This window comes from Dermacentor andersoni, chromosome 4 (assembly GCF_023375885.2).
Source record: "Dermacentor andersoni chromosome 4, qqDerAnde1_hic_scaffold, whole genome shotgun sequence".
Taxonomy (NCBI): Eukaryota; Metazoa; Arthropoda; class Arachnida; order Ixodida; family Ixodidae; genus Dermacentor; species Dermacentor andersoni.
Window position 1 is genome coordinate 47,050,231 of NC_092817.1, and position 13,396 is coordinate 47,063,626.

At 48.5% G+C, this 13,396-nt stretch overlaps 2 protein-coding genes across 2 annotated transcripts in view; one reads left to right on the plus strand and one right to left on the minus strand.

Moving 5' to 3' along the window:
- The window catches only part of ATP8A (ATPase phospholipid transporting 8A1), a 123,429-nt gene extending 120,975 nt beyond the window's left edge, over positions 1 to 2,454 (minus strand). Inside the window, exon 1 of the mRNA XM_050184192.3 lies at positions 2,264 to 2,454. Coding sequence (XP_050040149.1) covers positions 2,264 to 2,366 — 103 coding nt within the window. The 5' untranslated portion in view covers positions 2,367 to 2,454. The remainder of the gene's footprint in view (positions 1 to 2,263) is intronic.
- A 586-nt stretch (positions 2,455 to 3,040) lies between these two features.
- The window catches only part of LOC126537079 (glutaredoxin domain-containing cysteine-rich protein CG31559-like), a 184,627-nt gene continuing 174,271 nt past the window's right edge, over positions 3,041 to 13,396 (plus strand). The window contains exon 1 of the mRNA XM_050184223.3: positions 3,041 to 3,153. The gene's annotated coding sequence lies outside the window, so the exon portion shown is untranslated. The remainder of the gene's footprint in view (positions 3,154 to 13,396) is intronic.

Consider the following 13,396-nt stretch of genomic DNA (forward strand, 5'->3'; position numbering starts at 1 on the left):
CAGTATAACATAGGAAGAGACGTCGTAAGTTGAGGGCAAACAGAAAGCGTTGTAGATGCACTCGATCGCCGTAATTCTATGGAGTCTCGAAAAGAAGTGCACCCGCTCTGCCTGACAGTAGCAGAGTCTTGCAAAGGAAACCACTCAGCTCGAACGGTTTGTCAAGAAACAAACTCCTTAGCTGAAACTGATATGCCCTTTCCATGGCCATTACGTTACAGCTTATCGCTGAGCGATCAGGTGGGTTTCCTCATTCGTATCCCGCAATTAAATGGAACGAAGTCTTTATCATTCATAAACTCCCTCCCCCTTGCGGATTTGTGGAGAAACATGTGTGGGCGAATAAAGCGCTCGTTGCATGGTTCTGTGTCCTGGTATAATGCGCTTCGAGTGAACTGCCCTTTCAGTAGGAACAATAGCCGCTTTATTTTTATTCGCGCGTGCGTCGTTCACTGTTCGATGTTTTCGTATGTCCCCAACGCGGACAAAAAGATTTCAGATGCCTTTTGCTTTGTTGAAATCCTTCGTCGCAACAACCGCCGCTGAAAGGGGAACGTCCTCAAACGTTCATCCACTTCAAGGACACAAAAAGCAGAGTCAGCGTCGTTATCGCGTTTTGAGTGATTTGATACACTTGACAGAGAGCATGTCATTTTTTTTTCTCACGCGAGCAGACGGGAGCAGAACAAACGGAGGATGGACTATAACGGTGAGGAAGAATATAACACGGGCGGCTCTTAGCTCTCAAATATGTTTACTGTAAGAAATGTAATGTAAAAAAAGATTGTGCTAAACATTAACTTTTAAAAAAATTGCCCTGGCGTGAAGCTTGTTACACATAGCGGAACATTATACGAGTACGTCGTCCAGACGGGCTTATGCATTATAGAAGCGCTGGTTGTCTTCTACTAAATGCATTTAGAAGGCTAGTGCACATTTCACGGTAGGCTGACAACTAAAGAAACAATAATCGTGCACTCTGCGGGGTACCAAACAGCCAAAATGCCTCAAACGTCGCTTCAGCGAAGCAAAAACGTATAAGAAAACGTAGCGTTGAAGGTAATATAAACCCGTGCGATGGCTCTCTATATAGGCGGGATGTCTACCATCTAGCCGCGCTACTCGCAAACATTGATCAAATAAATGTTTTAGGATGAGAGACAGATAAAAATGAAGTGTGCGTGTTTGTGTGCGTGCTTGCGTGCACAAAATTTGACGACACGGTTCAAAGGAGCACATCTTTCGACACAGCCTCAGATGAAGTTTGGGAGTCCAGTCTTTTTTCTCACCTTTCTTCGCCTTTGTATATAGGTGTATGTTATGCTTGTTCCAGATATGCTATTATGGCGTTTGACGGCAATAACTCTAGAAACTACAGTGCATTCCACTGCAGCTGTTAACGCGTGCTGGTCACTGGTCACTGGTCACGACATCAGTTTCGAGTGCATTGACACTTGACTCCTTTATACGGGTGGCCGGTAGCACCAGTTTTCAACCTATCCTTACGGTGTATCCATACCCTTGGTCAACCGTTTCAGGCCGCATGCCGACACCACATTTACCCATTTCGACCATCAGCGCATAGGTGGCTACGCGGAACTACAGCATGCCGTGACCGCGACTTCTACCAGCGTCGACACTGAGCTTATCGGCAACACTGAGCTTAGAATACAAACCGCCGCATTCTTCAAACCGACCGCATGCTAATATTACGACGCACTTAAAATGTGAATGCAACATTACATGCGGAGGACCACGCGGTACATGGAAAGACACATTTCAGTGCTTTAATAGGGTTACTTATGTACCAAAGCTCGTTCCTAATAATGCTTACACCCTCAACTGCCGCAGGTTTAGCATGAGCACGCGTTGCATACACTCTGCGTTACGTATAGTATTAGCAACCCAAAAGCCGTGCTGGGTCCGTATTCACAAAAACATATATATATATATATACTTACGCCAGAACTGTTCGTAAAAAGAGATGTCAGTCAAGGGTGAGAACGAACATGATATTATCGAAGGCATCTACGCAATCAATGGGAAACAGCTCTCAAAAGTTTTTAATTTGGCCCCTGGCCGAATTCCCAAACCTTTTCGTTCGCAAGTGGGCTTTGCAGTTGACCGGCCGCCTTCGCTAATGACATGTCTGGCATTAGAGCTGGCAAAATTTTTCTCTTACGAAAACTTCTTCCGTAAGATCTTTTTTTTTGTGTGTGAATACGGGCCCTGTTTCCCAAACGACACACCTACGTCCGCGTACCTTGGTCGACCCCTTCCGGCGGCGGCGAGACTGGCGACCCGCCGGCGCCACTGGCCGACGAGCCCTGGAGCGCCGACGTTTCCAGGCTTGACAGTCGAATCATGCGTGCTGGCTCGAACAGGACCGCTGGCTGGCGGCCTGTCGCAAGGTCCGTCGCGGAAGACGCCACGTTTCGTCGTTAAATCAGCCGCGCGCACTGACGCCGCTCTCGAACTATTCACTTCTCCACGCAGAGGCTGTCGCCGTCGCTTATCGGAAGCAGCGGTGACGACGACGACGAGGTGGAGATTCTCGATGGGGCAAGACCAACGTTATCGGTACACAGAGGCTGAGCCTTGAATATTATGACACTTCGGACGGGTTGCATCGGCGGCGACCGGGTGACTGGCGTCGACGCGAGACCCAGCGACGACCGACGCGCTGCCAAACTGGCGCGGACTGTCATGGTCCGTCCGAATCCGAAACGACGCAGACATCCCGCCCTTTCGAGGTGGGGATAGCGTCAGCGACGCGCTCGGAACGCCTTTGACACGCGGTTTCACAGAAGGGAGGCCAAGAACAATGCTCGTAGTCTTATCCCGCAAGTCTCTCGCGTGTTCGACCGCGGTGCAAGGAAACGCAGGTGGCTAGGAGATGCGAGCGTGCTATCTGAAGACGTTACTTGCGGGCTCACTTTGTTGTTCTCCGTGCAAGACGCGCAGTACTGAACGGTGCAGCTGGGTGCCGTTTCCGAGATAGTAACGCGCCCTCTTGGGAAAAAGAAAGAAGAAAGAAAGAAGAAAAGGCTGACGCGAGCGAGGATGGAAGTCTGCGTAGCGCCCTTGCGTAATGCAGGGCCAGGCACAACGCCTTGTCTGAGGTGCGGGAGCTTTGCAGGGCTTGCAGAGGCGGTGAGCACTGTCGCTTTTGTTCGGGAAACCACGCCGCTCTACCCTTACGGCCGGCAGAACGCTATTGCTTTCAGTCTAGCATACTGCGACTCCGCTGGAGCTCCTTGCACGCACCGTGCGGAGGAAGGGCTTCTTGCATGCGAATGTATTAAGACGGTTGGTAGGGTTTCAGTTGAGAGCACTTAAAGTATACGAAAAGCGGATGACCAACAGTGGTAAAAGCAGCGTATTAGGCCGGTGAGATCTGATATTTCAAATCAATGTACTGTAGATATTCAAAACACTCCGGAAATACCGTTTGTGTGCGTTTCTTTCTCGTGCCGCTTTCACGTTCAAGGCGAGAGTCTAACGATCCGTCCGTTAGGAATTACACTGTCTTGCTTTCTTTTTCTTCGAGTTCAGTGCAAGTAAGTTGAGCTCGGGTATCGTGGAATCTTTCTCAGCAGCTATGACAACTCCGTGAAGATGTTTGGGTGCATCTTCGCTACCATGAGCGACTGCGCAAGTAACCACCTTCTCGGCAAATTAAAGAACTCGCCGAAAGGAAAGCAAACGTGGCTACAACCAAAGTCGTTCCTGGACCACAATCTTCCTTGCCCACGTGTCTACCGCATTTCAATCAGTTACGAAGTTCTCGCGAAAGGAGGTTTTCAATGCCAATTCACGCACCAAACGGGAACCAAATGGCGCCGCGTAGAAGCACGGATGGCATTAATCAGCGCATAGTTTCCGCGATAAGAGAGTTCACTTTTACGACTCCAGTGTGGGCGATCCCCGGTTATTCATAACGACTTGCGCTTTCGCACGTGAGTTCACTTCTCCGTTGTGGGATGTCGTTTGAACGTCTTCATAGCTTACGGGAGGCGTCCAGAACTGCGCCTTGGGTTAGCGGCAAAGTCGAATGCCGAGTCGCAACTTCTCCTCACCGTTGTCCGATGGAGCATATTGGAAGCAGGTGTGTATCCCGGGAACACATTTCAACAGTAGACATCTGCACTAAGAAGCCACGCGTACCGCTGAGAAAACCTTGCTAGCACACGTTAAAGTGTATCTTTATCTCTGTTTTGCATGCACACACTGCGGAGTATGGAGATATCACATAGACACACGTGGGCGAACGGTCGGAAAGCTTCGGGAGGTTGCCGAGAGTTATTAGTGTTCACTTCTTCGATAGCGGCCCACCAGATGTCGTTTGTATAGCTTGCCAAGAGCCCACCGGGTGGGGGAACTGGATTCAACTGGTCACGCTGAACGCTGATGCGATTTCTCTTTACCGCGATCCGACGGCGCAAAACTCGAAATACGCGCGCGTGCTTCGAGGAGCAGGGAGAACGGTAAAACAACGAGACAGTTCGCGCGCACACAACAACACGCACGATCACGCGGCGGAGAGCCCGATGGGGAGCCCGATGGGGAGGAACCGGCCTGCTGCAGGTCGACGACGGATGGCCGATGCCCTTCTCGAGGGTCTCGCTTCTCGACGACGACGCAGGTGGTGGTCGGCGGCCGCGCAGCAGTTGGCGAAGCCGACGCGGGCGCACGGCGGCCGGCAGCAATCAGTGCCAGTCGCAGCACGTTCGGCGACGCGTCGAGGCAGCATCGACCGCTGCACGCTCCGCTGCGGCCGCGCGAAACGCGCGGCTGGCTGCAGCCCGAGCCCGCGCTTGGGCCCCGCGGCTGTAACGCGGCGACGACGACGACGACGGCAGAGAGCAGCAGAAGAAGAGGCAGCAGAGCAGAGTTTGATCCGATGTCGAGCGCGCTCGCAGAACCCACCCCTTCGCCGCCGGTTCTGCCCCTCTTCCTTTTCTCGGGTGAAACGCCCTTTCCTTTCCCCGTTCCCACCCTTCTCCAGGACCTCGCTCGTCGGCTGCCCTTTCTTTCTTTTTTTTTCCTTTTCGTGTTCCCCTTTTCGGGACGACGCTTCCCCCCAATGTCCTCTAAAAATCGGCGTCGAGCGCGAACGAGCACCCACTGCCTTTTGAGACACCCAGTGGGATGTGTTCGTTGTTCAAACCTCGTCGTTGAAACAAAACATCGCCGTAGAAACACAGGCACTTATGTATATGACCCGGCAAAAGAAATGCAAAATTCTGTTTGCTGGAAACTACGGCTATAGTTTGAGAAATTATGGCCTCGAGTGCTATAAATACCCCGTACGCAAACAGTGTATTTTAGAACTATAGTGGGCGCATGCAATCGGATTAGCCTGTCCAACAAGAAGCATTAGTGACACTGCACGTCTGCAGTACTTAAATTCGACTATGTTGCTCTTTGCTCGCAGTACGGGTCTCCAAGCCGAGCTTGTGCTCCCATTCGAGAGCATTCACGATTGTACCACACTCGTACCAGGGGGCGTGGGCAGCTGTACAAACATCTCGCGTGCTGCGCGATGCAGTTCCATTCTGAGCTCTCCGCAAGAACAAGGCTATGCCCTACTCCGCCCACTCTTCCAACCGCTGACCTTCATGGTTTTTTTACATTTATTTTAAGACCTCACAAACAACCCCATTTCATATTTTGTTTAGTTTTTCTGCTGCAAAGAGACGTTCCGATTGGACGCATGGGCCATCTATACCACCACCTCGTACAGAAACTTGTCGGATGTGTGGTTCGTGATTGACCTGGTTAGCTGCCACGCGTGTGCAAACGTTCGTGCTCCAGACTATCAGCAGCTGCTGTCACGAAAGGAAAGTTTTGGCAATCCGCCCCATCTTGCATGTGTTCCATGCTGGTCGGTACATTGTTGACGATAATGAAGTATATATGTCCATCAGGACGGGCGAATATATACGGGCGGCGATGTCTACTGTATAGAGGCGGCGTTATACTTCATGGTGTTGTTGATATTGTTAATATGTTCTTGTTGTGCTGGTTATACTCGTAACAGCTGTTTTTCTTTCTTTCTTTCTTTCTTTCTTTCTTTCTTTCTTTCTTTCTTTCTTTCTTTCTTCGGTAATGTGCTATTAGCAGCACTTATTGGCTGCTCGAAGCATATCACTCCATTTAAGCAACGTTTCTTTTTTTTTTGTATAATGAGGCTCCGCGCGTACGCGCTGAAATACAAGGGAATATGAAATACATAAGCGAGAGTTTCATTATGTAATTTTTTCATCTATAGTAAGAAAATAAGCATATTATGTATTATTTTTATACATAATTCCTTAATTTATAAAGGCAGTTTCCCCTACGAATGGGTAGCTTTCTTATCCCGTCGTCATGAAAAGTAGGTTGTGTCAGCAGTCATTTGCGCACATACTTATCCAGGATATCGTTGTCGTCGAATCGTTGGCCTCCCAGAGCTTCATTTAGTGGCCCAATGTGATGAAAGTCGAAGGGCAATAAGTCAGCGCTATAATGAGGGTTGTACAGGTCTGCGCCCCTACATCCAGTCATGATGACCAGGAAGTCGAAAGCTTCTATGAAGACGTGGAATTGGCGATGGGTAGAGTGAAAGCAAAATACACTATACTGATGGCCGACTTCGATACCAAGGTAGGCAAGAAGCAGGCTGGAGAAAAGGCAGTGGGGGAATATGGCATAGGCACTAGGAATAGCAGGGGAGAGTTATTAGTAGAGTTTGCGGAACAGAACAATATGCGGATAATGAATACCTTCTTCCGCAAGGAAGATAGCCGAAAGTGGACGTGGAGGAGCCGGAACGGCGAGACTAGAGATGAAATAGACTTCATACTCTGCGCTAACCCTGGCACCATACAAGTTGTGGACGTGCTCAGCAAGGTGCGCTGCAGTGACCATAGGATGGTAAGAACTCGAATTAGCCTAGACCTGAGGAGGGAACGGAAGAAACTGGTACATAAGAAGCCGATCAATGAGCTAGCGGTAAGAGGGAAAATAGAGGAATTCTAGATCAAGCTACAGAACAGGTATTCGGCTTTAACTCAGGAAGAGGACCTTAGTGTTGAAGCAATGAACGACAGTCTTGTGGGCGTCATTAAGGAGTGTGCAATAGAAGTCGGTGGTAACTCCGTTAGACAGGATACCAGTAAGCTATCGCAGGAGACGAAAGATCTGATCAAGAAACGCCAATGTATGAAAGCCTCTAACCCTACAGCTAGAATAGAACTGGCAGAACTTTCTAAGTTAATCAACAAGCGTAAGTCAGCGGACATAAGGAAGTATAATATGGATAGAATTGAACATGCTCTCAGGAACGGAGGAAGCCTAAAAGCAGTGAAGAAGAAACTAGGAATTGGCAAGAATCAGATGTGTGCGTTAAGAGACAAAGCCGGCAATATCGTTACTGATATGGATGAGATAGTTCAAGTGGCTGAGGAGTTCTATAGAGATTTATACAGTACCAGTGGCACCCACGACGATAATGGAAGAGAGAATAGTCTAGAAGAATTTGAAATCCCACAAGTAACGCCGGAAGAAGTAAAGAAAGCCTTGGGAGCTATGCAAAGGGGGAAGGCAGCTGGGGAGGATCAGGTAACAGCAGATTTGTTGAAGGATGGTGGGCAGATTGTTCTAGAGAAACTGGCCACCCTGTATACGCTACGCCTCATGACCTCGAGCGTACCAGAATCTTGGAAGAACGCTAACATAATCCTAATCCATAAGAAAGGGGACGCCAAAGACTTGAAAAATTATAGACCGATCAGCTTACTGTCAGTCGCCTACAAACTATTTACTAAGGTAATCGCAAATAGAATCAGGAACCCCTTAGACTTCTGTCAAGCAAAGGACCAGGCAGGATTCCGCAAAGGCTACTCAACAATAGACCATATTCACACTATCAATCAGGTGATAGAGAAATGTGCGGAATATAACCAACCCTTATATAAAGCTTTCATTGATTACGAGAAAGCGTTTGATTCAGTCGAAACGCCAGCAGTCATGGAGGCATTACGGAATCAGGGTGTAGACGAGCCGTATGTAAAAATACTGAAAGATATCTATAGCGGCTCCACAGATAACGTAGTCCTCCATAAAGAAAGCAACGAAATCCCAATAAAGAAAGGCGCCAGGCAGGGAGATACGATTTCTCCAATGCTATTCACAGCGTGTTTACAGGAGGTATTCAGAGACCTGGATTGGGAAGAATTGGGGATAAAAGTTAATGGAGAATACCTTAGTAACTTGCGATTCGCTGATGATATTGCCTTGCTTAGTAACTCAGGGGACCGATTGCAATGCATGCTCACTGACCTGGAGAGGCAAAGCAGAAGAGTGGGTCTAAAAATTAATCTGCAGAAAACTAAAGTAATGTTTAGCAGTCTCGGAAGAGAACAGCAATTTACAATAGGTAGCGAGGCACTGGAAGTGATAAGGGAATACATCTACTTAGGGCAGGTAGTGACGGTGGATCCGGATCATGAGACGGAAATAATCAGAAGAATAAGAATGGGCTGGGGTGCGTTTGGCAGGCATTCTCAGATCATGAACAGCAGGTTGCCATTATCCCTCAAGAGAAAAGTGTATAATAGCTGTGTCTTACCAGTGCTCACCTACGGGACAGAAACCTGGAGGCTTACGAAAAGGGTTCTACTTAAATGGAGGACGACGCAATGAGCTATGGAAAGAAGAATGATGGGTGTAACGTTACGGGATAAGAAAAGAGCAGATTGGGTGAGGGAACAAGCGCGAGTTAATGACATCTTAGTTGAAATCAAGAAAAAGAAATGGGCATGGGTAGGACATGTAATGAGGAGGGAAGATAAGCGATGGTCATTAAGGGTTACGGACTGGATTCCAAGGGAAGGGAAGCGTAGCAGGGGGCGGCACAAAGTTAGGTGGGCGGATGAGATTAAGAAGCTTGCAGAGACGACATGGCCACAATTAGTACATGACCGGGGTTGCTGGAGAAGTATGGGAGATGCCTTTGCCCTGCAGTGGGCGTAACCAGGCTGATGATGATGATGATGAACTAGATGAACGAAAAGAAAGGAATAAGCCAAGTACCGGATTGGGCAAATTCATTCGTACGCGTGGAATATCCAGAAAAAAAAAGAGGGGCTGGTCAATCGCGATATCTAGCCACGCGAAATCGAAGTCACCGGCGAGGGGAAAAAGAAAAGGAAAGGAAAGAAAATCTAAGGTGTAGCACAAGCTAGAAATAAAGACAGAATGATAAAGCCAGAATGGAATAACCTAACCCCCAACATCTACCAACCATACGCCGTATTATGGAAAGATGGGCTTCTCCATGCGTCTCCGAGACGTGCCGGAAAGACAGCCTCGAAAAACCTTCCCTGTCCAATGAAAGGGCTGGTGCGCCCTTAGAAGGCAGTTGGCTCCGCCAAGTGACCGGCCGTCGCACGGCTCTAGTCCCACGCGAAGCTCGGTCCGCGGGGGGTTCATGAATACGAAAGGAATGCGTCCGAAGGCCGCCGTTCCCGATTCTCTCCGCGCTTCGCCTCGTCCCGCCGGAATCTCGTCGCATCGATTGGATTGGCAGAAAAGGAGAGAATGAGTGTGTGTGTCACGGCGATGGAAAGGGCGTGGAAGAATGGCTGGAGCGACTCGGAGTCACGAGATGCATCCCTGTATTCTACCGCGGTAATCGAGAGCGGTTCTCGCGACTCGTCGAATATAAGGCAACAGAGAAACCCTCCCGGTCAAATGCATGCCGATGGACGCGGCGCGTACAGTACGGTCAACTGTGAAAGTGAACAACGCAAATACAACGCAATATTGGAATCTAAATGAGGCCAAGCTTGTTTGAGTTAGCAAGGCAGCACCAGTCAGTAGCAGATGGCACGAGCTCAGCCTCGTCGTCTCTAGCTGCAACACATTTTTACTGTATGGCTGTTAGCCCTTCTGCGTCGTCAGGACGAAGGCGACGTGTGATGCTTGTCGAAGGGAGAATGTCGGTGGGAACATGGGAAGCGTATTCACGGTGAAGTATACGGGCGCACGACATATATCAATGTACATTTAGGAGTCCACACTTCTTGTGTCACTATGGCACATCCATAAGGGGGGGGGGGGGGGGCGGCCAAAAATGGCCACGTTGAAGTTGCACGTATACCCAGTGCCCCAAGTTGTCTACTAGGGCAGACAGCAGCTAGCAGCAAGTTGTTGATACTGGAGAAGACAGCAGCCAGAACATACCGAGTCAATCAAGTTATATATATATATATATATATATATATATATATACCGCGAAGTAATGACGACAAATACCAAAACCCTGGGAAGAGGCACACAAAGCTTCGCTTGAAAATAATTATCACCCACCCTTGAGTAACAAGGAGGTAAAATAAAGAAGAAAATACACTTCTTTTTCGAAATAAGACCGCAGCTGAAGCAAAACTCGCCCCAGCGCGGGGATCGAATGCGGGACGAAAGCCTTACGGCTTGGCGGTTGGTCTCGGAAAGTTGGTCCCTGGATTCGATTTGCGAACCAAGACGAATTTTTCTTTCACTGCGAAGCTTTCTGTCTGAAAAACGCGCACGGACTTCGTGTCGCTTACGGGTGGATTACAAATTTTTGCTTTCATGAAAACGTACCTGCCCTGGATTCGATTTCCCCAGAACGGATTTGCATAAGTACGGTTTACTGTTAAAGGGGACACTTAATTAAAATTCAGTACAACGTAGCTTGAACGTTTCTTTTTACTTTAGTAGAAAGAAAAATAACTAACCTGGCACATTAGCTCGATATCTATCGAGGAGAGAAAAAGAAGAAAGAGACAAACGATCCCGTGGGCCTTATTCTTATAGAAACTGAGGTACAATCCATATCGGTATACTTATTATGTGCTGTCTGCGTAAGTATAACCACACTGAAAACGGTGATCAATGCTATAATTGCGTACAAAATGTGCACCAAAATGTTATAATTGGTTAGCGCCTCCTACAGTTTGATGCGCGAACGGTTCGCGTGCTTAGCCACAGCGCAGCATGCGAGTTTCCTGCTACGATCACTAGGAGGAAAAATATGGCGCTGCACTTTAATTCAGCCGCAGTGTGATTCGAGTGTAATTGATGGATTTTTCTGCTTTTTGGCGGCGACATTTAGTTAAGAAGTGCGGCTAATTTTTTTTTTCTTCTTGTGGCCCAAATCAACTAACTGCCATTCTCGAAGAGAGTCAAGCGTTTCGCGTTCCCGATCGATTCGTTCATATATCTTCGACGACGTGCTTGCCTGGACAAATGCTTAGCATGCTACTCAGATGGTATGACTGACGCAAGAAATGTACACGTGCAGGCGATCACAATGGCAGCTAGCCAAAGCTTCATGGTGAAGGCCAGTGTATCAGAGAACAGCTCCTACGTTGCACGTGAAGCGCTGTACCATGCGGCACTGCTAAAAGCTTCAAGCAGGCGCAGCTCAAGCGACCGATCCACGTGCGAGTAAAGAGGCTTCGTGCAGAGGTCTGCAAATCCCCGTACAGTCAGTCGTCGGAGTGACAAAGCACTGCACCCATATTGGTAACTCGGCGAGTTACCGTGCGGCAAGTTGCTATAATTTGCGCGAAGTATCTTGGCCGTATACATGAATTCACCTGAGGGTAAAATGTTAAGCAAAAGCGGCCCTTGCATAACTGATAGCAATAGCACCTCGTGCTCATACGCCCCCGCCGTTCACCCAAACCCCTTTCTTAGGAAACAGCAGCAAGCTATACAGAGGCACGAAGTGAGGCCAGCAAAGTTGTTCTATTCCACAATAACATGCCAGAAATGCACGCTAACGCAACATTATTTTACAGCGACAACCTTTACGAACATTTTGCCTGGCTCGAAGTGGCGTCAGTAGTCGATGTAGTCGAAATCAGGCGCATGCTGTGAACGGAAGTCGTTGGCGGAAAATAAAAGCAAATTTAGCTCAAGTCCCCACAAAAGAATATTCGACGCCGCGTGCGCGACGGACGAAGCTTTGTGCCTTAGTTCGCCTTCATCACATTCACCGCGTCGTCGTCCTTGTCCTCCTCCTCCTTCTCCTCTCCCTGCCCATCGTCATCATCGCCGTATCGTCATTGGAACAAAAAAAAAAAAAACGATATTTGGTGGCAATCGATAGCCGTGCTTTTAATGCCCATTTTGGCAATGGCTCCTTGCTTCAGAACAGAGGGTTTAAATGTGGCGCCTTTGCTCACACCTGGTTCTGCGTGACCTCTAGGGGAAAAGTGCTGAACCCCTTTGCCCCTAGAGTAGTGCTTCACCGCTTAGCCGGGATCAATATGTTGCTGATACAGTGCGTCGCGGATTCGAAACGGATCCGGACATTGTATGAGATTAAAGAACACTTCTCTCTCCATGTTAATACATGACAATGGTTGAATTTGTCCGTCGTGCTTGTCAGTTTCGGATACATTGTCTATGGACGCTGCCGGCACTCAACTAGCCGGCAGATGGCCTTAGTCACCTGTGCTCCGGATCCCCGTTGCCGTGTGCTCGCGACGAACAGCATCTCCAGCGCCGGCGGTCTGACAAAACTACGCGCTGACATCTAATTTTATGGTAATTGAGAATAAAGAATCCTCGATGCTGAATAAAGAGTCCTTAATCCTGAATAAAGAAGCGTGAAACACAAATTTCTTGCAAGACGGGGGGGAGTGGGGGAGGGGGGGGTACTGCGCGATTCGCGTTCTGCGTACTGCTAGAAAACCGCCAGGGGAGCTCGGGCGCAACGCTGAACCTAGCTATCGTTTCGTGTGCTTCGTCCTTCGGGCGAAACAACCAATTTTATTTTCGCAGTTGTCCAGTTATTATTAGTACACTTCAACGCAATCATATTTGTATCGCGGTGAAGTTCACTAACGCACTTCTGACATCATTACTCTTGTCCGGCTCATCCGCATTATCCCTCCTCCTCCTCCTTTTTCCTCCTCACTCCTCGGCTTCAGAAACATTCTGAAACATCTCAAATTTATCCGTTTGTTTGTGCGTGTTAATTACTACTTTCAATAGTGAAGGAACAGCTTGTATGTAGGTAGGGTTAAATAGGGCTTACTTGGAGAGGTTGGACGCAGCTTTCCTCCGGCTACCCCACGAATACTGACATAATATTTTGTATTTGTCTGACTTTCTCGGCGTTATATGAAGCCCCTAGCTTTCATCCAAGCAACAGTTAAATCAACATACTTCAGCGATTATTGCGGTGTTGAACTCATTCAGTGTGACAGCAGCGAGCTGTCGCAGAAGGCAGCGTTTTCGAGAACGTTTCTTTTGTGATATACACAACGTCATACTCGTCTGCTGCGGTATTACATGTCGTGGCCTCCGAAATACATGCGGAGACATCACCGCTCTCGAAGTCTATGTGGCCTCCAAA